Below are 25,238 nucleotides of genomic sequence, written 5' to 3' on the forward strand. Positions count from 1 at the left end.
CCACGCTCCCGGGCCCCGCGCCACCCGGTCTCGAGGTGGTGGCAGGTGCAGGCAGCGCTCTCCCCGCGTTTGGTCTCCTGTCCCCGGCCCTCGCTCCTGCTCTCGGGTGGGGCCCTGGCCCCTCGCGCTGGTCGGCTCGGCTCTGCGCGCGGCCGGGTCGAGCTCTCATTTCCTTCCTTCCTTCCGTCTCCCCGCTGCTCGGGGAAGGCCGTGCGGTTTTATGTTCCTCTCTGCGAGTTCTCGGTGCCCACCGGGGTGCCCGGGGACCAGCCCCCGCCTCCTCCCGCTCTGTCCAGTTAGGAAGACGGTCGTAGGAAATAGGTCGTCTTTCTTCCCACGCGTCCCTGGCCGTGCTCCACACGCGCAGTGCCCTACCAGGGAGAGGCATTCAGTGCTTTAGAGTTTGTCATTCTGGCGTTAAACTCTTCTCCTCGTGGCTCCAGCGTGGCGATGCAACTCTGTCTTTCCCCCGTCTCCACTCGGGAAAAGGAGCTGACAGTGACGCGCGCCACTGGCTGCGGGGCTCACCCTCGTCGGGCCGGGGTTGGGAGGAGGGCGTTTAAGTATTATAGAGGCATTCACGGCTTAGGACCACTCGGACCGTGTTATTTTGCTTTTCTAAACAAATAAGGTGATATTTCAAAAATACTTTTAAAGTGTGCTGACAAATTAATATTGCTTTTAAGAATCCTCGAAGAGTTACCTCTCTCTTGGTAGCCTGATTGTGGTGCTGATGAGACCACTATAAATGCGTTTGTCAAAACTCAGAACCGGACACTGAAAAGTGTGAATTTTACCTTATATAAAGTATACCTCTCCCTGTCCCGTTTTTCTTCTTGAAGTGACCTTGCCAGTATTTCAAAACTGAGCTAACCAGTAATAATGTCGGAGAAGTGTTTATTATTTTAAGTGAATACCTTTAATCCAAGAATATAGCGAAATAAAAGCAGTCTTCCTCTCCACTGTTAAAATTTGCCAAGACTTGCTTGAACCTTGCTGTATATACTGTGTTTATACGGGCTGCCATGCGTGAAGAAAGTCCAGCAGTACCAGATTAGTCCCAGGGGCTGCTGTGATTGATACTTTGGTGAAATTCCAACAGTTTACCGAGGAGTTTTTCTCTGGCCTAAGAAAGTAGTTTGCAAAGCCAAGTTCTCAAACAGCTACAGAACCTCTTTATTGGGACCCCAGACAACCTTGGATTTTAGCCTTCTGCTACCCCTTTCCTGTCTGCCCTCTAAGTGATTGTAAGTTAATATCTGAAATGGAACTCTAGTCTGAAGGAGTAAAATGGTTGCTTCTCCAGTGTGCTAACATCTCAGGGCTTTTTTTTCCTGGAATTGGAGTGATGTTGGATTTGAAGATTAAAACATCTTATGTTTGTATGTACGGTGATAGCGAAAGCTACTTGTAAGAGCACAGTGACTTTCAGTGAGAAAGTGATGGCTACTGCGATGCTTTTCCGTGTGGTGGACATTTAGGCCACATTTTAAATGATAATTAAACTTTCGCTTTAGAAGCCTGGATAATGAGAAAAATGTGGAGGTTGTACTCAGATATTTTTCCTGTTTAAAGCTCAACCACTGGACAACTGTTTTTGTTTTGAGAGTTCTGATAAACGGTCACAACAGCCTCCTTGAAACACAGTACTCTCCTGCCTGGAGGAGAATGACAGGATGACGGCACCGGAGAAAGTATGACCATCAGCGACAAAGGCTTGCTTGGAGTGAATATTTAGTAGACAATCATTGAATTCAATGAAAACCAGGTGCATAGTTTGTGCTGTGTAGAGTTGTAGTAAAAATATAAGCAATAATCCCACCTCCAAGTCAAGGTTACTCTGAATGCTTTGTGACTAGATGTCAGTGTAGTTTGAGGTGTACCGGGTATCTGAAATGTTTGAATTACAGAGTCTTTCTTATCACGAATCCGAGGTAGGGTTTAGAAGTGTAACTAATAATGTATCTTTCTTATGTGTAGTTGGATGACTGTCCTTCTCTGAGAGGTTGTTTATCTTTAGAGACTGGTTTGCCTGTTCCCTGGTTGCTGTGCCTGGTGCTTCTTTTGGGGGTGGGGAGGAAGAGTTTCAAGTGTGTTTCTTTCCCTTGAATCGAAGTCCTGGGAATGGAATGGTGACTTTGTTCCCCCAAAGAGAACTAGGAGTCATTTATTCCTATGGCATTAAATACTTTTTTTTTTTTTTTTGGAGACAGAGTCTAGCTCTGTCGCCCAGGCTGGAGTGCAGTGGCGCGATCTCGGCTCACTGCAAGCTCCGCCTCCCGGGTTTACGCCATTCTCCTGCCTCAGCCTCCCGAGTAGCTGGGACTACAGGCGCCCGCCATCTCGCCCAGCTAGTTTTTTGTATTTTTTTTTTTTCAGTAGAGACGGCGTTTCACCGTGTAGCTCAGGATGGTCTCGATTTCCTGACCTCGTGATCCACCCATCTCGGCCTCCCAAAGTGCTGGGATTACAGGCTTGAGCCACCGCCCCGGCTAGGCATTAAATATTTTTAACAGAACAGTGAACTTATCTTTATTCTTATGTTACTTTGGATTTTGCTTGTGGCCAGTTATAATATTTGCTTTCTCAATTACCTACCATTATTTTTGGGCCCTTTTTTTTTATCAGTGAAAAATCTTCTGATTAGCTGTGCATCTTTACTCTCCTGCTACAGTCGTAGAAGTGTTTTTATCTGGGTAACAGTTTGTTCTGGGTCATATTTAACCAGTCAAGAGTATTAGACTAAAGATTCTTGCTTTTACAGTTTTCTACAGTTTTCACTTTTGGTGCCTTTACAATGGATTTCTGTCCATTGGATTTCCTTTTACCATCTCATTTTTCTATTCATAACATTGGAGAGGTTGACTATTTTGATATGCAAATATAATTAATTTACATAATTACTCAAGTTAAAAAATCTCTGTCAAAATATTAATATATATAATGTATTTTCCTATTACAAAGAAGTTTAGACTTGGCTTTTTTTTTTTGAGATGGAATTTCGCTTTTGTTGCCCAGGCTGGAGGGCAATGTCGCGATCTCGGCTCACTGCGACGTCTGCTTCCTGGGTTCATTCTCCTGCCTCAGCCTCCTGAGCAGCTGGGATTACAGGCATGTGCCCCCACGCCTGGCTAATTTTGTATTTTTAGTAGAGATGGGGTTTCTCCATGTTGGTCAGGCTGGTCTCAAACTCCCAACCTCAGGTGATCCGCCCACCTTGGCCTCCCAAAGTGCTGGGATTATAGGCGTGAACCACAGCACTGGGCTGAGACTTGGCTTTTTAAAAAGTCTTTTGAAAAAAAATTAGCATCTGCAAGATTAAGAAGTCTTGCTTTTTAACTCAAGACAGAGATTAGCTGTGTTGACCCCGTTTCCACTTGGGAGTCTCCTCTAAGTTTTGGAAATAAACAGACTGTAAAAACAAGAGGTAAAAACACAGATATTGAACATTTTCAACTGAGATAAATTTGAATGGAAAAAAACTGATTCCAAATGATTATAAAATTCAAATACCAAAGTTAAGACTTTGCAATTCTTTTTTTTCTTGTATCAAGTACTTTCCAAGTAGAAGTGAACTAGTAAGTCCATACAGTCTTGGTTGACAATGGAAGACACATCTGTCTTTGATGTTAAGATTTTGAAAGGGATCTACTGATTACTAAGCCAAAGTGAATTCTTAGCCTTTTACGAGCCTAACCTCAGTACTGGGATGGGGAAGTAGGGGAGGGCAGAGGGACAGAGCAGGAAGAAATGTTTCCACTGTTTTTTAGAAGGACAAAAAAATTGTCTAGAGAATGTAGATAATCAGCTGTCTACACGGAACTTTTTATTTTTAATTCTTAATTGACAAAAATATTTGATACGTAGAATTCTTAATAAAATGTGCACTATCTTAGGCCTATCACTATCTATGATCCTGAGTTTCACTTTCCTTTTTTTAAGAAAACAATTCATTAGGACATAACAGGTCTAAGAAATTCTTCCAACTAAATGGTTTACAATGTTCAGTCTCAGAAAATAGACATGCCTTTTCAGTATCAGCAGTTTCCTCTTACATATATTTGAGAGGAAGTAAGGATTAGTGTTATTAAAGCTGCTTTTACCGTAAAATATTTACTGGTGTCTAATAACGTTTTTGGTTTGTTGGTTGTAATAATTTAGCATTGCTGCATGTCATGGTCACCTCATGGTTCTGCGTTTTTCCCCTGCAACAAAGGTGTGGCATTGCAGAGATCACTATGGGATGTGCTGGATTGGATGGAAGCTCTTTTGAAAGTTTCGCCCATGTCCCAATTTAACCTGCAGCTCCTCCTATGTATTTGGACAAAGCCAGCAAAATAACTATACTTTTAAAAGGCCAAAGAAATAAAACCTTTACATGCATATATTTTATCACTGCAAGGGAATAGTATTATTTTGAATATCAGAGATAACAGTGAACCTTTGGAGCTCTCATAAATGGGTTGGTTTTGAGCCGAACTCATGAAATATTATTGAGTGTCAGTAAGATTTGTCATTGAGGTGTGCTGGTGAGGCTCTGACACAAACTGAGTCTATCATTTTGCATAAATTACTCAGTCTCTGTAAGTGTCAACTTCCTCATCTGTAAAGGGGGCTTGTTAATACCTATCTGATACTGTGTAAAATGCTTACCTCAATTCCTGATCATGTAATAAATGCCCAAATCACATGATTGTGGTGGGAAGATCATGTTGGGGAACTGCCATAGGACACAGGACACGGCAAGGATGATCCTGAAATAAGGAACATGACAGCATGAATAGTTGCATTTAGGTTCAAAAACTCAGTTGTTGATATAGCACCTCTATCTTGCTGAAGATCATGAAAGACTTTAGTTCTGACTGTCTTGCCCTAAAGGCTGTGGGACCATGTTGTATCATCTTTGTGTTTCAGATTAGATTCTCAGAAAATGTGCGGGAGTGAGGGAATGAATTCACTTGGCTCGTAGAAAAGCTAGGGCAGTCTTGGGAATATTCATCAAATTTCTTTGAGTTCCAGGAAGGTGGGTAGTCCATCTCCGAACACATCTGAAGGGTTTTGTTGACTTTGAAAAAGAAAAAACAGTTCATTGAAGTATAATATGCATAAGTCGTTTTGTTCACTTTTGAGAAATATGTAGTAATGAGGGGCACATTAGGCCTGGAGAAGACAAAACTTTGGGGAGACACAAAAGCTGACAGGTCAGAGAGGACGGTGAACTTCTCTGCAATATTGTACTGGAGGGGCTCACAAAGCGGGAGATTGTCTTGGAAGTGAACGTGCAGCTCTGCTGGCCACCTAAAGGCAGAAGCTTTGAATCTGCCTTTTTCACTTACTGCCAATCCGCCTCAGGCTGTGTGTTTGTTCATCAGGAGTAACACGCTGGCTCTGTCCTGCCTGTCTTATATCCTTCTCAGACTTGGGTCAGGTGAAGTACTGATCGTGACTGCTCCATAGCATCAGGCACTGTGCGCCGTACACGCGTGGGGTTGAGAGCTACTATAGGTCTCCTCTAATCCTGATGCTCCTTGGTTCTAGAATCCAGAATCCTTATGTTAAGGAATGTGGGTGGTTTGATGGATTACAGCTGTTTCTTCACACATAACATTGTCTTTTTTATTTTAGAAATATATAATAGGAAATGATTATTCATGATACCCAATGATTTTTTGCTTTACAAAAGGTTTTTTTGGTAACTTCTCTTAAATAGGAGCCTATGTTAATTTATTTGCAATTTCATTCAACGGCAGTTTAAAACTAAAACCTATGTAATGAAAAGTCAATCAGAAATGTTTAGTTATTTCTAAAATTATTGTGTTATTGGAAAAATAGCAAAAAAAAAAATGTGAAAAGCAACAACTGTACATTTATTTATTTATTTATTTATTTTTGAGACAGAGGCTTGCTCTGTGGCCCAGGCTGGAGTGCAGTGACACGATCTTGGTTCATTGCAACCTTTGCCTCCTGGGTTCAAGTGATACTTGTACCTCAGCTTCCCAAGTAGCTGGGACTATTTTTAGTAGAGACAGGGTTTCACTGTGTTGGCCAGGCTGGTCTTGAACTCCTGACCTCAGATGATCCGCCCGCCTCGGCCTCCCAAAATGCTGGGATTAATAGGCATGAGCCACTGTGCCTGGCCAACAGCTGTATTTTTAAAATCTCAAGTTATAATACTTAAATGGGACAGCCCAAATTGTTCTGTATCAAGATTAAATTTTGATCAAATTAAAATTTTGTTTGCATGCAATTTATAGATCTGTATACATCCTGGTACTTAAGTAGTTACTGAGTTGAAATTAATTCCACCTTCTTCCCTGCCTGCTTGCCTTGATTTCTTGGTACTTTTAAGTTGTGGCACATCAGTTCTTCTTTTGTTTGTCTGTCTGTCTGTCTATTTATTTTTGAGACAGAGTCTCACTCTGTCGCCCAGGCTGGAGTGCAGTGGCTGGATGTCAGCTCACTGCAATCTCTACCTCCTGGATTTAAACATTTCTCCTACGTCAGCCTCCTGAGTAGCTGGGATTACAGGCCTGCGCCACCATACCAGGCTGATTTTTGTATTTTTAGTAGAGATGGGGGGGTCTCACCATCTCTACTAAAGTTGGCCAAGCTGCTCTTGAACTCCTGACCTCAAATGATCCACCTGCCTCGGCCTCCCAAAGTGCTGGGATTGCAGGTGTGAGCCACTACCCTTGGCCCAATTCCTCTTTTAATTAGAAGATTGGAACGATAGGTGCCGGTTTGCCATGTAAACTAGTATGAGTTGGTATGGCATGGTGCTGCTACTAGGCCCTGCTACTGTGCAAAGCCAGAACGCATTTCTGATATATATGAGTTTCAGCTAACATGGTACCATGGCACTTTGTCAGTATCTGTAGGAAAGGAAACATTGCACAGTTAAATACTTTTCAGTTTGGGAGTGCTTTCATTTTCCTAACTCGTCATCCTATAATTTGTGTATTTAATTCTGAATGTAGTAATCTGATCCTCCTGGCCGGCAAAGTATTTTAGTAAGAGTGAGAAAAGAGTATTTCCTTTTCTTCCTACACGAAGATTAGGCACTCACCCTCTCTCGAGTAGGCTTTACAGCTGGGAGCCTGGGGTGGAGGAAGCCATCCTTAGGACCATTCTCTCCCTTAGTCAACCCAGCTGTGAAGTTGGGTCAATGCAGGATACATTGAAAAACAGATGCTGTGCTTGAGCTGAGGTTTCCTGGATAACTTGCCAGATAAGTGTAATCGAAAATGTTTATTCTAGTTCTGTTTAGTTGAAAGCAGCATTTTCAAGGGAACTCAAGAAATATACAAATAAATATCCTTTCCATTCAGAATGTTTGAAAAAAAATGCAAGTGAATTACATCCAAATCTGTTCATTATGTGTGAACTATACTTTGTAAAAATGGGTTAGGTATTTAGCACCCTTTCCTCACCTCCACCCCCACTCCCCACATTAGCCAAGGTCACTAAATGTGCTTTCTTGTTTCTCGAGCCATTTATTCCACGATTCAGATTAGATGGAAAATAATCGCTTGCGTGGCAGAGGTGGTGGTTGATTACAGATGCTCCTGTGTATTAGTCAGCACTTTAAATAATAATTGAGTATGTCATTCATTCCTCTGTCTTCTAAAGCCTGTCTTGTCTGTTAGATGGGGAGGTTGTTGATGGACTTCTAAGTGGTATATGGTGTTTTAAAGGGCCAAAGTTTGAAGATTCTGTAAAGTTTAAAAATATCTTGATGGTGAAGAAATGTAGACGTGTGAAACTCTTGGCTTAGCTGTTCCTTTTTATAGATACCCCTTCCTCTGAACGACTAACTATAATTGTGTAATTCATGTATCAATCCTGTATTGCTACTCTTCATATTTTCTTTTGTCTTAAGTATTATTTAAATCATTTTTTTGGTCCTATTTTCCTGTTTTAAGATAATTCAGTAAGTGTTTGTAAATTATACCTGATTTCCTTCTAAACTTTGCAGAAAAACATTTTTGATTTAGTATTGTACCTTCTGGCTAATACTTGTAATTTTTATTTTTATTTATTTTTTGAGATGGAGTCTTGCTCTGTCACCCAGGCTGGAGTGCAGTGGCGTGATCTCGGCTCACTGCAAGCTCCGCCTCCTGGGTTTACGCCATTCTCCTGCCTCAGCCTCCTGAGTAGCTGGGACTACAGCTACCGCCACCTCGCCCGGCTAGTTTTTTGTATTTTTTAGTAGAGACGGGGTTTCACCATGTTAGCCAGGATGGTCTCGATCTCCTGACCTCGTGATCCGCCCGCCTCGGCCTCCCAAAGTGCTGGGATTACAGGCTTGAGCCACCACGCCCAGCCTAATACTTGTAATTTAACTTGAGTGTGTGTGTGTGTATACACATATAATTAATTTAGTATGCATTTATGTTTTCCTAATATAAATATTGGAAATAAATATTGAAAATAAACATTTGGTCTTTGTGGGGACTTGATGAATGTTTAATATATTTTTTTCATGGAGAGCATGAAGGATGTTCATAATACCTATTTGACTGTTTCATTTGTTTAAACTTGTAGTTTAGCCCCAAATTCACTGAAATGATCATGAGAAGTATTCACTGTATATAACAGACTTTTGAATCATAAATGAAAAGGGTAGTTATTTAAATCCATAAGGTTGGGGAACTTACACGGCACGCATCTTTTTTGATAGCTAAAAGAAGGCAATATGGGTTGAATTTAGGAAACCACACATACTGGATACTAACACCTTCTCACACTGATCTTAAAATTTAGTCATCCTTCTTGAATTGTACTTTATTTCTTGCCCTTCTATGTTTAGTTACTTACGTGTTTTAGGAATTATCCATGCTGCTTTATGTTGAGTGTGAGTCTTGGTTTCCCAGCCTCATCCTTGGGCACTGCAGTCCTGGTTTTGTCCAATTTTGTTGTCTTCTGCAACAGTGAACATAGTATAGGCACAGAGACGTTGTGCAGCTTAGTTTAATCAAGCTTGCCTATACTTAGAGTCCACTTACATGCTGGAGCTAATGCAGGATTTCAGGTTTGAAGCTAGGGGTCTGCTGCTTGGCAGCTGTGGTCTCTTGGCCAAGTCACAGCCCTCTCTGAGCCTCCTGACAATGGGCTGTGGTCACTGCCGGCCTCAGTGGGCTGTGGTGGGGATGCAGTGAGGTCATAGGCAGATGCTCATGTCCTCGGTCACAAGTGCCCACGGAGCTTTTCCCTGTGCTTGGGCTGTAAGCATTCCTTTTCTATCAGAAACAGACTAATTCCTGCTTTATTGCTTTCTAAAGACCAATAATGCTTAAAAGATTCCAGTGTGTTTTTCAGAGTCTCTCTTATTAAATTTAATGTCCTAAAGGTTTTCTATCTAAAACTGGATTTTGAAAAGAGATCATCTTGTAAAAAATTTTTTTTTGAGACAGGATTTTGCTGTGTTGCCCAGGCTTCAGCCCAATGGCTATTCACAGGTGTGATCATAGCTTGCTGCAGCCTCCAACTCCTGGGTTCAAGAGAGCCTCGCACCTCAGCCTCCTGAGCAGCTGGACGATAGGCATGTGCCACTGTGCCCCACAGAACCGTTTTTTAAGTGTGATACTACATAAGCTTAACCCTCACCCCTGTCCTTCATGGTGTGGCCAATCTGTAATTATCTATACCTCTCTATATAAATTTGTGTTTTTACTTCTAAGAGTTATCATAGTTCCTTAGTAGAATTAAATATTAAGTAAATGTTTCATTTGGCTACTGTTTAATAACTGTTGGGAGCAATGTGAAAATTAGTAACTCTAATATATTCAAATATGCTATCCAAAGATTTTCTTTTACTCAACAAATTTTGACCTTCTATGTGTCTGTGACATTATATTAGACCCTATGGGTAATACAGAGATGGAAGCTTTGGGTTTTTTTCTGCCACAAGACAGTGGGTAAAAGAGTTCAGACTGCAGTGGATGAGGTCACAGAGGTTCAGGGACTGTGCTGTGGAAGTGTGGTGAGGAGACCTTGTTAGTGAGGTGGGGTTTTAGCCAGGTACATTTTAGGTGGAGGACCCTGACATACTCACCAAGGGGTCAGGGCAGTTCAGCTGAAGTAATAGAGCGAAGAGTGTGTACGTCAGGGAATGACAGCCAGGCCAAGGGGCTGAGGGAAGGTGGGATGTGGGGAGCTGGCAAACTCACAGGAAAACCTGATGTTTTAGGGCTGAGTGAAGTAAATGTAGGGCGTCTGCCTTCAAGATGCTTTGAGTTAGGGGTGTCCCACAAATACTAGAATTAGTGCCAAACCATACTGAACCCAAAGACAAAGGAATCTTACAGACAGTGATGGTTCCAAGTTCATAGTTACAGAACTGGTACTGAGAAACACTTGCCTTCAGTGACTTAAGTTCTTAAAGTCATGCTGAAAGCCAGGTGTCATGCCCGACTGCCTGGGATTCAGGGTACAGGGGACTAAGGAGAGCCCTCGGACAGGGTGGACCCAGCCAATGGGGAGGCTTACTGGAAGAGCCCTGGAAACTTGCTTCTGGGGGGAACAGATTGAGGAGATGACATGGGTCTAGGATCCTGTGCCCTAGGGAGATACATTTACTGGAAGAAGGGTAGGCAGCTCCCCACCCCCCATCCTTAATTAAGACGAAGATTCTTTCTGCCTAGAACATTCTTTCTGCCTAACGTAGGTTAGCCACTTTTTCTACTTTATAGCCTGTATCCCTGTGGGAGGGAAACAGCCCAAAGAGGTTGCCAAAAGACAGAATCCCAACATAAGCCAGCCCTTTAGCATCTGTAATAACCTTGAGTTTGACCCTTTCTGACTGACTTTTTTGGGTGTGAGGATTGCATGGAGGAGTCTAGAGTTTCCCTTAGGGCACAGGGGACATTTTGGTAGAGCCTTGAAGTATATGAAAAATCTTGCCAGGAGAAGACAAGGGGACAGGCAGTGGGATAGCTGCATTCCAGAAAAAAGGAGGAGCATGAGCAGTCCCCTGGAGCTGTGTTGTGTAAAGGTAGGATGAAGCTGGACACGTAAAATGGGGTGAGGCAGTTCAGTCCTCGAAGACCTTGCTAGGGAGGTTACACATTATCCTGTGAGCTATGGAAAGACGTGTGAGTGAAAGAAACCTACACAGTGTAGAATTCTACTTATATGAAGTTTAAGAATAGGCAGAACTAATTGATGGTAATAGAAGTTGGCATGTGGGCTACTAGGGGAAGGACTGGTTGCGAAAGGGTTCATCAGGACTGCTGGCAAGGACTGGTGTGTTTGCTACCTTCTGCAAGGGTGGGGCCTTGCACATATGGGGATGAGTCCATGAATTCGTGCACTATGCGGTTTGTAGGTTTCTATTTGTTTTTTTTCTTTGAGTTAGGGTCTCCCTCTGTCACCCAGGCTGGAGTGCAGTGATGCCATCACAGCTCATTGCAGCTTCAAGGGATCCTCCCCCCTGAGCCTCCTGAGTATCTGGGGACTACAGGATTGCGTCACCATGCCCAGCTGATTTTTATATTTTTTTTGTAGAGACAAGGTTTCGCCATGTTGTCCAGGCTGGTCTCGAACTCCTGGGCTCAAGCAGTCTACCTGCCTTGGCCTCCCAAAGTGCTGGGATTATAGGCGTGAGCCACTATGCTCATCCTATGCAGTTTGCATTTTATACCTCAATTTATTAAGGCTGACTGTTGACATTGTGGTGGGGGAGGACTTGTAGGCAGGGAAATGAATCCCAAAGGGATTGAAAGAGCTGGAGATGAAGGTCTTAGCTAGGAGTGGCGACAATGACTGCGTAAACATCACCCTGCAGGACTTTGGAAGATTGCGTTCTAGCATATCTGCCTTCCCAGGGGCTATGGTGTGTTTTGAAATTACACCTCTGCTGTATTTATACACCTATTACTCATTTCTAAGAGCCAGCAGTTTTCTGGCTTAAAAAAGAAATCTTGAGAACAATTGGAGTTACAAGAACTTGACTGTAGAATTACTGTCAGTGGAATGTATTTTGTTTTCAAATCATTGTAGCCGTATTTTTAATGGTCTGCCACGTGGAGCAGGAATTAGACATTTCCTGTCTGTTCCAAGGGAATGGAAACCTGGGTAGAAGCTTCAGAAATGGAGATTGTAACCTGACCTAAGACCTGTGCGGATGCTTTTCCCTGGGAGCTCAGGGTGGCATCCTCTGTGTAGCACCTGCCCTGTGTTGAGGCCTGGGCTGTATGTTGGGGTTACAAATAGAAACAAGACAGGATGTCTTCAAGGAGCCTGTTATCTGAAGGGAAGCTGGTATATGAGCAAGTACAGTGGGGCCCAGCGATAATGGGAGAACATACAAGGAATTGCAGAGGTGCGGAGAAGAGAAGATTGTGATTAGGGGGACCAGGTAGACTTTAAGGGGATTCCTGGACAGCATTTTTAGAGAAAAACCAAGAGTTTGTGAATAAGTGACTAAAATTTTACAGTCAAAGTGTGAACGGGGAGGCAGAGATAGGCACGTGATGACCGCTGTAGAGGGACTGGGAGCCCTTGGTGTTGCTGGGAGGGTGTTTTACCTATTTTTACCGGTTTCCTTTTATTCCAGGATGACTGACACTGTATATTTTACACTGATTTTTAGAAGACTTACTAGATTAATGTGGTACACATTATTCTTTATACATTAGATACATAAGAGAAGATAAGCTTGTTAGCCTGTTAAAATAATGTGATTTCCTACTATTTAGGGTAGGGGCAGCGTGAGGGTAGATTTAAGCAGCAGGGACAGGCTTGGGCAGGGAGATGTATGAAGCTAGTGTTAGGGTCTAACTATGAGGACGCGTTCAGGAGGTGCAGGAGGAAGTGGCTGGAGCTGCGCAGGTGTAGGCTGAGCGGCTGCTGGCAGGAGTGTTGGGGGTTGTGCTCCATATCCCATAGTGTTTGACCTGGAAGACCCCCCGCTGCCATGTACTTTTTTTTTTTTTTTTTTTTAATCTGTATTTAAACAGAGGCAGTGTGGTAGTGGTTCTGGGTTCAGATTCTAGCTCTGCTTCTTACCTGATGCATGACCTTGGACAAAGAGAAGGGACTTAACCTTTCTGAGAATGTCATCTGAAAGATGAGGATGGTATCTACTGCTTAAAGTGTCGAGGAAGATCAAATGAAGAGCTGTGTCTTAGCTCAGCACCTGGCAGAGGGTGAATACTGAGCTCCAGGGAACAGCTGCTGCTACATCAATGAGCAACTGGAGTTGGGTGGATCGCTGAGGGAAGACATTGGGGGAGGTGAGGGGCTGCAGGCAGAGCGAACAGCCTGTTTTGTAGCTGTTGGTGGGCACCCCTGAGAGAGCCGGTGCGGAACAGCCCCGCCATCCCAGGCTCACTTACTGTTAAGAGAAGGGAAAGGGTCTTGGAACTCCTCATTGGAGTGACGTTCTTGCCTCATTTACAGGCTTCCACAGCAGAAGGTCTTGCAGGCAAGGCTGAAGGGAGAGGCCAGCTAAGCCATTGCTGACAGCATGCTTCTGCATCACCTCCTGCCAAGCCAGCAGACCCACTATATTTGGAAGTGTGATTAACGTCCTTATTACCAGACTCCTTGGTGGTTTTAGTGATTTTCAGGTTAAGTTCGATGGTCCTCCAGAGATGCCCTCCTCAGGTGTGGGAGGCCTGAAATGCCCAGAAGGGTGGAGGTGCTCTGTCCATGCTGTACCCTTGCTCTTGGCTGTGAGCCGGAACCATGGGGAGCTTTTTTCTCTTCTAAGAAGGTAGTTCTTAAGCATAGGAAAAGGTACTTAAACTGTCTGTCATCCTGCCCTCCCCTCACTTAAATTTTCTGCTTTTGATCACAGAAAAAGAGTTCCTTTTATTGCTGCAAAAGTTTTACTTATTTTTACCAGTTTCCTTTTATTCCATGATGACTGACACTGTCTATTTTTTTTTTTTTTTTTTTGAGACAGAGTCTCGCTCTGTCACCCAGGCTGGAGTGCGGTGGCCAGATCTCAGCTTACTGCAAGCTCTGCCTCCCGGGTTTACGCCATTCTTCTGCCTCAGCCTCCCCAGTAGCTGGGACTACAGCCTGGCTAGTTTTTGTATTTTTTAGTAGAGATGGGGTTTCACTGTTTTGGCCAGGATGGTCTCGATCTCCTGACCTCGTGATCCGCCCGTCTTGGCCTCCCAAAGTGCTGGAATTACAGGCTTGAGCCACCGCGCCCGGCCGACACTGTCTATTTTATACTGATTTTTAGAAGACTTATTAGATTGATGTGTTACACATTATTCTTCATACGTTAGATACATAAGAGAAGATAGGCATGTTAGCCTGTTAAATAATGTGATTTCCTCCGATTTTAGCACATGACCATATTTGCATGGATTCAGTTACAACAGAATCATTGATCATCTGTATAGTGGGAGAATATGTTTTAAACCTTTGTCCTAGCGTAATTCTTCACATGGTGATAGTTACTTCTTTTTGTAAAAAACAAATGGACTGAAGTCTGCTTTTTGATTCTCACTTGAGATGAAGTGTAACTGACTGGGGCTCCTGGAGGCCATCCTCGTGGTGGTTTGTTATTCGTTAGCTTATGGATCGCCCTGCCAGCTTCTTGGCTGGACACTTTCTCCATCTTCCTGGGTCATCATCTTAGCCCCTTGTCTCTAGAGAATCAAGGCCAGGCACCTCTGGCAGTGACTCTCATCCTCTCTTGAGTGACTGCCTCGCTAGGCTTCCCTAGAGACCCCCTCTCCAGCCGGGTTCCCTTCTTCACTGTGCTTCCCTCACGCTTCTTGTCCTGTCCCTGTCTTTGAATTGCCCCATCTGCTCTTCACACATCCACGTCCCTTACTTTCTTTGAGACCTATTGTTAAAAACACTTGCAAGCAAGCATTATCTCATAGGGTCTTTACCCAGGACACCAGAAAAAGAAATGTGTAGTATTAGTATTTAGAGGTTCTCAAACAGGGGAAAAAGAAACTCTGGCGAGCTAGTCTAACTCCTACATTTTGTGCCATGGGAAATCCCAAGCTCGCCAGAGTTTCTTCCAGCTCTAAAACATCTTCAGCATTTGTCCGGAGAGTGTAATCAGTTGCTTATGATATAGTTATGGTTAATGGGAAATGATTATTTTAAGGCAAAATGGGGAGAGAATATGTAGGTCTTTACGCCCATATGTGTATGATATATGCATGGTTTTTATCTCTCTAGTACACTGGAGTATATTAGTATGCACAATGAAATCTATGTAATTTAGAAAAAAATTTAGAGTAAAATTTGCTCTACTATAGTTTTTGTAGATGATAAAGAATGAACTTTTCTTCCAGAGACTACAAAGCAGATTTTTTCCCCCCGTTTGAGAACCCCTAAATACCAATACTACACATTTCTTTTTGTGGTAGAAAACTTCAGGATATGGCATATGTAAGGTAAAATCAGCCTCTGAAGACTAAGACAGTGCCGTGTGTTAAACATGTTTTATTACTTTATTTTGTTCTTTGGTAATGTAATTTTATCTCGTTTCTTTCTCTGTAGTCAGAAAAATGGGTAAGAAGAGTCGAGTAAAAACTCAGAAATCCGGCACTGGTGCTACAGCAACTGTGTCACCGAAGGAAATCTTGAACCTGACCAGTGAACTGCTACAGAGTAAGTCCTTCTCTGGGCTCTCCCTGCCTTGATGTGGTAGCTGTGCCTTTTTCTTCTGTCACCAGGATGGGGAAGCATGCGTCAAACAAGCTGGTATTCAGGTCCAAGCTGATTAGCTGTGGGCCTGGACGAGTCACAGAGCTTCCCAGACTTGCAGTCCTCACCTGTGAGGATGGAAACACCTGTTGGAACTGTGTGGCTGTTAACAAGGCTTGGGTGAAATAATTATGAGCTTCAATAGCACAGTCACCTGGAACATGGCCTTCCCTGAGGACCTGTGGGCAAGAACCAGCTCTGCTACTTTTGCACAGTGTACCCCTCCGCAGATTACTGAACCTTCTGAAACGCAGTGTTCTTCTTGGTAAACAGATAATAACTGTCTCAGGGAGTGAGCCAAGGACTTTGTGACATGTGGTGTGTGAAGGTGCCTCACGGGCTGTTAGCCCAGCTGAGTCCAGCGTGCCTCTCGGAGACCCGGCCTTCAGAGCTCTCTGCCCCTCACTGGAATGGCTCGCCTTCCTTTTTGGTGATTCAATTAACAGTGCTGATTTTTTTTCTTTTTTAGACAAAGTCTTGCTCTCTTGCCCAGGCTGGAGTGCCATGGCACTACTGTGGCTCACTGCAGCCTCGACCTCCTGGGCTCAAGTGATTTTCCCACTTCATTCTCCTGGGTAGCTGGGGCTACAGGCCTGTGTCACCACGCCCAGCTAATTTTTTTGTAGAGATGAGGTTTTGCCATGTTGCCCAGGCTGGTCTTGAACTTTTGGGCTTAAGATATCCTCCCACCTCTGCCTACCAAAGTGCCAGGATTACAGGCGTGAGCCACTGCACCCGGCTGTGTATCTGATTTTTACATGCTGTAGTTTGAGAGTTCTTGGCTTAAGGAAATGGAATTTCTATTAAGTGCCTGTACTTGTTTTAGCAAGTTAGTGTGATTTGGTAACTTTTTAAAATTATGAATTTGAATTGGTGCAGTTAGTGCCTCAGCTGTAGCTGTGGTCACTCCATTGCCCTTTTTCCATGTTTAGATTATGTGGCAGGCTAAACCCCAAGTGAAAACGCAGCTTTCCCTTCGAGACAGAAAGAGGCCGCAGCCAAGTTGGAGTCAGGTCCCTCCCGAGTGCTCCCCTGGATCCCATGGGCCAGTGGAGCGTGGCTGTCCTTAGCATTCCTCTCCGAGCTCCCCTGCCTCTGGCAGCTTGAGGACAGGCTCAGTGCTGCTTCACCTCTGAGGCCTGTTCCAGGCCTCAGTCAGTGCTTGTTGTTGGAGAATAAAGTAAGACTGGCTACCCTTTATAGTTAAGACTCAGCGCATATCTAGTTATTGTTAGTTATTTGCCACATATGCTCTTTTAATAGAGAGCAAAGAGGCCCCAGAGGTTAAGCAGGAGTGTGGGAACGGCTGTCTGAACCAATGCAGTTGTGTGAAAAGAAAGAGCTGCCAGTAGGTGGGGTGCCCAGTGTGCAGCCTTCCAAACTCACACCTCAGTCTCGGGTGTTGGTCTTTTGGTTCTGGCCCCACAGTGGAATCTTAGCTTCTTTTTTAGCAGTGACTATGCCATCTCATTTTGCAACTCCCCCAGACTGCTGAATATAGTGCCATACACATGGATGTGAAATGTTTGTCGACTAATTGTCCTTATGTCCAATTTCACTGGTTCCCTTAGGGAATCAGTGTTATGGGGTTTAACTAAAAAGAAAGATTGACTTTTACTATTAACTTCTTTTTGCCATATAGAAGAGTTTTGGGGGGATAATTTGCATTTTAGCTTAGCTTTTTATCATAGGTTTTCCTGTTAGTAAGTATATTCTAAAAAGAGTTAACTAAGAATAAGGTGGATGTGAGCTAGGTGCCCGCTCAGTGCTCCCTCTTGGGTACGTTAAGTGGCGGATGTTTTTATGATTCCCCAGGATTTGTCTGCTTCGAGAAGTGTAGCTGCCTTGTACTTCTCACATTCATTATCGTGGCTGTCGTATGTCTGTCTTTTAAAAATAAACCAACCCCAAACAGCAACAACAAAGTCCAAATCCTCTTTCTTCTGCAGACTAGTAGGTTAAGTTGAAAGAGGGAAGTGTTTCAGTACCATGCCTCTTATGTTACAGAATGCAGCAGTCCTGCGCCTGGCCCAGGAAAAGAGTGGGAAGAGTATGTGCAGATCCGGACTCTAGTTGAGAAAATACGGAAAAAGCAGAAAGGTAAAACTGCTAGAATGATAACTGTGTTTTAATAATGTCATGTAGAAACTTGATTAGGTCAGAGGGCTGACGAGTAGTGAAGATCTCAGCATCACTGGTGTCATTCTGAAAGGTCTTGTAGTAGGGCTTGCAGACCGGAAGAGAGGGCAGTTAGTGAGATTTCTCTCCTTTCAGAGATGCTATTACCTGCTTTGGAAAGGGTGAGAATGTTGAGCTTTAGGAGAATAAAATGTATCTGGGGGCTAAAATGACACAATTTTATTTATTTACTTATATTTTATAAAGTATTTAAATCTGGTTTTTTTTACTGTTATTTCCTTTTGAGTTTCAGGACAGTGCATATAGTGTATATGGTCAACACACAAATAAATGCTGATTGGTTAATGCGTTAGCAAGGTTTATGATGCATTCACACACATCTCAGTTAAATAAGAGGTGTGGTCATATTCCTTAAGCTGTGTTTTTACAGGATGTATGCAGTCGCCTTTGTAATGATTCTCATCCAGGCTGGCGTGGGGCTAAGTGTGAGTTTGAAAAAGCTCGTTCAGTATACCTATTGTTTTTGTTCTGTAAAGCACAAAAAGTAAAGATTATTATGCAGGACCACATGGAAGGTAGAAGCAGAAAACATCCTGAGGAGCACGTGTTGGAATGTGGGGCCATCTTCTGAGACTCCCTTTCTTATTGTCATGAAGGGCATCAGGAGAGGGTTTGTTTTTTATTTGCTGTCTTAAGTAGTGGTTTTATTGCTCTTCCATACACACCTCTAAACATGTAGTCTTCAGCTTAGATGGTCTCAGACTCCAAAGTGGTGAGTTCATAATGGGTGTGTTCAAACAGGTTCCTTCATAATGGGTTTATTTGCACTAAATAGGAGTTGGTGCTAATCCTTTGTCACCAAGTGGGTAGAGCCTTAGTTTCTCTTCTGCGTAGATACTGTTTACTGCACCTGACACTGAGGACAGAGCATTATGCCAGTTCTCAGGGAGTGAATAGTAAGTTCCGTCTTCGAATAGTCCTTATTCTGGTCATTTTCGCCATTCAGCAGGTATCTTTGCATATCCAGCATGCCCTCTTCACATATCAGGTTGACTGTTAATTATGCTGTGGTAAGATGGCCACAGGCGCCTGAGCTATGTGCCACACCCAGCTTCCTCATAGTAAAGTTCCTGTTCCTCTCCTTTTATTCATCCAAACGGAATGGTTTTTTCTATGCATGTCTTTTCATCTTTTTGACTATGTCAGACATGCTGAGAAGTTCAGAAATTAATATAACAGATGCCTGGGAATCTGCTACCCCAGCTGAGCATGTGTCAAAGTAGTATTCACATTGTCCTTTCTTTTATTCTCACCCACTGGTCAGCTTTCCTTTCCCTTCCTTGGCCTTTGGTTTTGTTTTTGTATTTGTTTTTAAGAAAACATCCCAGATACAGCCAAAGCCTCCCATTTTCATCCCCTTCTATTCCCTCCCTGCTTGCGGGGTGTTCATCTTCACTGGGAATGTTTTCTATTTCATAAATAACCCCATAAAAATATATGGTTGTAATTGCTGTTTGAAAAATTTACATAAATGGTGTCATGCTACGTGATTTTTAAAAAACCATCGTGGTACATTTAGTATTATACTTACGTTGATACACATAGCTCTAGCTCATTTAAATTGCCTTACAGCCTTCTGGCTTACAGCTCTGCAGTTTCGTGTTCTTAGAATCAGGACTGTGGGGTTGATCCTTTGCCATGTCTCCTTGTGCACATATGTGAGTTACTCATTTTTGTTTTAATGGAAATTTTGTTAAAGCACATGTGAATATGAGAGATGGCATGTTGGACTTTTAAGGAGAAAACTGCTCTATAAATCATAGTAATGGTGATAGAAGCTCTCTCCCCTTTGCCATCATATTACCTAATAGTACCTAACAGTCAATATTTCTATTACCTAGTGTCAGTATATATTTCACTGTAACTGACAGGGAGTTTAGGATTTTAATTCTTCTTCCCTGTCATCAGTTAAGGTATGTACTGTGACCATGTGGTGATTAGTTTTGATTTCAAGATTGGTGTGTTAAGACTATTTCCAGTGTTAGTTATGGCCTGTTTTTATTTTCTGAGAGACGTGTGAATGATATGTGTCCTAAAAGTAGCTCTTGTTTTCTAAAACGTGGATTAATATAGGTCTGTCCGTTACTTTTGATGGAAAAAGAGAAGATTACTTTCCTGATCTAATGAAATGGGCCTCTGAAAATGGGGCTTCTGTCGAGGGTTTTGAAATGGTTAACTTCAAAGAAGAGGGCTTTGGTTTGAGAGCAACAAGAGATATCAAGGTGAGTTTATAAAATGTTGGTCTGAGGGGGTCTATGTGTGTTTGAACTATTGTGCTGCAGAGGGCGCAGGGTGAGGAGGTAGACGTGTGGTGGGGGAGTTCTAGTTCTGAGCCTGTGGGCAGATAGGCAGCCTGGAAGGACCTCAGGCTCATGTTCTAAGCAACTTCTCCCACCTTATCCCTCTGGGGAGCCAAGCTGCTAACCAGTGACTGGGGCAAGTCAGTTCACACTTCTGAGCCTCTGTTAGGAGACCATAGAACATGCCTCACAGGATTTTGAGATTTACCTAAAGACAAGGAGGTAGACTCATGGTTTTTTATTTTGTGACTTACTGGAGGTGAGTGGGTGGAGGACTGGTGGTGTGGGGATGCCTACCAGTGTCTGGAATGGATACCTGTGAGGTTGAAGGTACTAGGAGCTCACTGAATTGGTAACACCAGTGGCAACAGGGAGAGAAGAGAGAAACAGCCACCTGCTAAGGGAGAAGGGCTTTTTCTCCCCTCTTTGTTCTTGGTTCTTCTTTCCACATGAAGGGAGCAGCAGTCATTGGCCATGCCTGGCCTTTCCTCACCCTTCACTCATGCCTCTTGTAAGAGGAGGCACTCCTTCATCTGTTTGGGAGAAGGAACTGGACTTGGCCTTTTTCTTGATGGGAGCTGGTTGCCCGTATGCATTCATTCCACTCTGCTCTCCGCCCTGGAAGCTTTGCAGGGGCAGGCCACATGTGGGGAGGGCGGTGGGGATCTGGCTCTGCCTGTAACTAGATGGGGGAGTCTGTCTAATTCTGGGATTCAGGAGGTGATATTTTGGGTGACCATCTGTTGTATTCTCTCTCTCTCAGTTGCTTCAGAACTTGGGTGGAGGAAAGGGTGTTATTTGGCCCCCTCAAACCTCCAGCAACATTTTTGACTAAGTTGTAGTTAACCTTTCATTGATAGATTGGTAAATCACATGCTGGTATGTTAGATACCTGTTAAATGTCTGCTGTGTGAATGGTAGTATCTTGCTTCCAAAAAAAAAAAAACAGTGTCTTTCTTCATGATGCCTATAATCTGTATAGTAAGAGACAAGACAAATAACTTAATAGTTGACATTGGTGAAGGCGAGGTGCCACATGTTCTTCTCTTGTATCAGATTCAAGGTAGCATTTGTGTGGATGCTGCCCAGAAGATCTGAGCTGTGGACTTTCCTCACTATGTGCTTTTGTGGGGAAGCCAGGGTTGGGGAGGAGGTCTTAAACAACAGACGTTTATTTCTCACAGTTTGGAGGCTGGATGTCCAAGATCTCAAGGTGCTGGCATGGTCTCTCTAGGTGAGGGCATTCTTGGTTTGTAGACAGCTGCCTGCTTGCTGTCTCCTCACATGTTGGAGCACCATGTGCCTGTTTTATGCGGTGTAGAAACACAGGACACAGCAAAAGGAAGCGTCCTGTGTTGCCAGAAAATGAGAAAAAGCTTTGGGAAACAAATTTGTAAACCAGTGTGTCTTCTGGGCATGTGATTTCACTAGTAACTGTTGTGCTTTAAAGATAAGTATGTAGAGGAAGGAATGTTACTCTGGCTTTAAAACTCAGTAGTAGTAGTAATTCATGTCAACAAATTAGGGTTTTTGTTGGAGGCAGGAATTTTGTTTTGGTCTGGTTTTAGAACTTAGAAGTGCAGCAAAGAATAAACTAAACACCTTTATGCTCTACTCCAAGTGTTATATTTGCTTCAAGTAAAGTTGAAATTCCCTTCTTTGATTATTTGTTCGTCAGTGTGTGTAGTTTTTAGTTTTTCTATTGGAAACAGGATTTTAAGCTATCCTTCTACTCATTTAACTATAAGATAAATGGTTACATTTTAAAATATATTTGAATATTTATTTGAAGTGCTGATATGCAGCCTTAAGTTGTACTTCATGTGTGATTGGATTTCTGACCGTAGGTATTATTGAAGACTATACCATGTTTTGATGATTCTCCTATTATTTTTTTCCCTAGGCAGAAGAATTGTTTTTATGGGTTCCACGAAAATTACTAATGACTGTTGAATCTGCTAAAAATTCAGTGTTGGGTGAGAATAATTTCTGACTGTTCAAGGCAAAATACAAATGACAATATATAAAATTCCATTTTGTGGCACTAAGGATCATACTTGGTTTTTCTCGACTGGTGAAATAGTCCCTCAAATATGCATTAAGTGTTTTTCATTTAATGTTATAAAAAAGATGCACATGACCTTTATTGTTATTATTATTATTATTATTATTTTTTGAGATAGGGTCTCGCTTTGTCACCCAGGCTGGAGTACAGTGGCACCATCATAGCTCACTACAGCCGTGATCTCCCAGGCTCAAGTGATTCTCCCACAGGTGTGCACCACTGCACCTGGCTAATCAATATATATGTATTTTGTTTTTCTTTGTAGAGATGGGGTTTCGCTGTATTGCCCAGGCTGGTCTCAAACTCCTGAGCTCAAGCAGTCCTCCCACCTTGACCTCCCAAAGTGCTAGGATTACAGGTGTGAGCCACGGCGCCCAGCCTGTACCTGACTTTCAATGTTACAAGACCTTTTAGTTTTCCTGTAATTTGTAAATGTATATTTAAATGAAGTTTTTAAGAAGTTTGTGGAACTTACGCTGTTAACTTCTGGGTTAATTCAGGGCCCTTATATTCTCAAGACCGAATCCTTCAAGCCATGGGAAACATCGCACTGGCCTTTCATTTGCTGTGTGAGCGAGCCAACCCTAACTCCTTCTGGCAGCCCTACATTCAGACTCTCCCTAGTGAATACGACACACCTCTCTACTTTGAAGAAGATGAAGTTCGGTATCTTCAGTCCACACAAGCTATACATGATGTCTTCAGCCAGTATAAAAACACAGCTCGACAGTACGCCTACTTCTATAAAGTCATCCAGGTGAGCAGCTGTTTGCTGTTTACGTATATATTTCACAGAGTGCAGAGGAAAGAGGACTTGAGTCCATAAATATTCCATTTGACGTCTTACTAAGAATACTCAAACATTTTGCTTTTTAAATTGAAAATATAAAATACATTTCATTGTTTCTGTTTTTATAGAAATATCAGTGAAATACAGTTACATATATATATCTGATTTATCACTGTCCAGTGTTAATACAAGCAGTTGTTCCTGAGTTATTGAAATCACTAAGTTTTTTGTAAACAAAAGATCACAATGAAATTTTAAAAGCCATAAAGCATATCTGATGCAAAAAGTTACTCTGTTTATAAACTTTTCAAGAAAATGAATGTTAATTTTTTTCTAGGTAAGTATAAAATATTGACGGTTAATTTAGCAAATTTCAACATTTACGTTTTTCAAAGTGTACTGTGTATTAATTTTAATTTGTTCTCAGTAAAAGTTTCTCATAGAAATCTCTATAAGGCGGCCGGGCGCGGTGGCTCAAGCCTGTAATCCCAGCACTTTGGGAGGCCGAGACGGGCGGATCACGAGGTCAGGAGATCGAGACCATCCTGGCTAACACGGTGAAACCCCGTCTCTACTAAAAAAAATGCAAAAAAACTAGCCGGGCGAGTTGGCAGGCGCCTGTAGTCCCAGCTACTCGGGAGGCTGAGGCAGGAGAATGGCGTAAACCCGGGAGGCGGAGCTTGCAGTGAGCCGAGATCTGGCCACTGCACTCCAGCCTGGGCGACAGAGCGAGACTCCGTCTCAAAAAAAAAAAAAAAAAAAAATCTCTATAAGGCTCCAAGTATTTGAATTACCTGTAATGACACCTTTCTGTATTTTGGCCACTGTTGTCTTTCATTTGCAGTTGATCAGCAGTCAGAAGGAACAGGGCCAGTGCCACAGTCCCCGCCAGGACTGAGAGGCGGCATGGCTCCTTCTCCTGACTCCTCACAGTCTAAGTCACTGAAGAGTCAGCTCCTGGGCTGCTCTACTTGAGATACGACAAGTGGGCAAGTGAACTATTTGGTCACTTTCCTTTTTGGGCAGTGTGACAGCCTGAATTAGGTTTGATTTGCTTGTTCCTTAAATGGTCTATCCTTGCTATGCTTTATTTGCAAGAAGTGGTAACCTCATTTCATTGCTACAGGTGATACTGTTTTCCACTTCTTATTTTCACTTTGTAGCGTGCTTACTGCATAAAATTTTACACTCAGTTACATCTTCTCCTCCACTGAACACTTCACATATGTCAAAAATTATACACGACTATTGTCTTCAAGTAGAAGTCAATCCCTTTGTTTTTCTAAACCTTAAACTTCAGGAAGTCATTAGGAATGTTTGTACAGTATATATATAGCTTTTATTTCAAGTTGGCTTAATTCAAAAACTATTGATGAAGCCAAATCAAAACTTCGCTTCTTCATATAGTGTGCACCTACAGTCCCTCAGTCTAAGGTCAGTTTAGCTCTTCATGACCTGGAAGGGTTCTACTTTTATTCTTAGTTCTCAATGGTATATCTTTCATGACTAAAGATTAAGCTGACTTTAGTAGGTCTAAGTATTTGCCATTTTCTCTTGCTGGACAATGAACTACAAGCTGGCTCTTTTCACTGGTGTGCCTCTAGTTTGCAAATGCTGGTAGCCTGCTCTGAGAGGCCTCTCTTCTCTTGGCAAGTTGGAGGGTCTAGGATGATGGCAGGCCTTCTGATAACCGGCTTGGCGTGAATGAGCTTTGGATGTTTCATTGTATTCACTGGTCTGTTTACTTCAGTATTAACTAAGTAGTGCAGCTTTGCTTCAAAATTTGATGAGATTTTCAATGGTTGTGAGTCACTAAAATACTCTCTTCATATAGATGGAGCCATTTTTTATCAATTTGTTTAAGAGCCAGGTCTCTTCGTAACTGCCTGAAATAAACTGCCTTAGATGCTGAGATGCTAAGGGGATTAAATTATACCACCTTCTATGTAGTAAACGGTGTCATTGTAAACATCTCAGGAATTAGAGAACATTCTAAAAGTAAACTCTTAATTGAGAAGTTTTCTTAAGAGTAATAGAATTCCTACATGACTAATAAGAACAATTTGTGTAATTTATGATGAGTACAAATATCCTTTTTAAAAACAACAGCATTCTTAGAGCGCTAATCTTTTTAAAGAAATTATTCCTCTTTATGGAAAAATTTAGTCAACCACTATCAAACATGGAACATTCAAAT

The 25,238-nt window shown here is 42.6% G+C and overlaps 1 protein-coding gene across 1 annotated transcript in view; it reads left to right on the forward strand.

Moving 5' to 3' along the window:
- Window positions 1-185: 185 nt before the first annotated feature.
- The window catches only part of SETD3 (SET domain containing 3), an 87,780-nt gene continuing 62,727 nt past the window's right edge, over window positions 186-25,238 (forward strand). The window contains exons 1-6 of the mRNA XM_011951486.1: window positions 186-1,694; window positions 15,481-15,591; window positions 17,695-17,787; window positions 19,960-20,108; window positions 22,090-22,162; window positions 22,752-23,008. Of these exons, the coding sequence (XP_011806876.1) occupies window positions 15,489-15,591; window positions 17,695-17,787; window positions 19,960-20,108; window positions 22,090-22,162; window positions 22,752-23,008 (675 nt within the window). The 5' untranslated portion in view covers window positions 186-1,694; window positions 15,481-15,488. The remainder of the gene's footprint in view (window positions 1,695-15,480; window positions 15,592-17,694; window positions 17,788-19,959; window positions 20,109-22,089; window positions 22,163-22,751; window positions 23,009-25,238) is intronic.

The sequence above is a fragment of the Colobus angolensis genome, unplaced genomic scaffold, assembly GCF_000951035.1.
Source record: "Colobus angolensis palliatus isolate OR3802 unplaced genomic scaffold, Cang.pa_1.0 Scaffold32, whole genome shotgun sequence".
Taxonomy (NCBI): Eukaryota; Metazoa; Chordata; class Mammalia; order Primates; family Cercopithecidae; genus Colobus; species Colobus angolensis.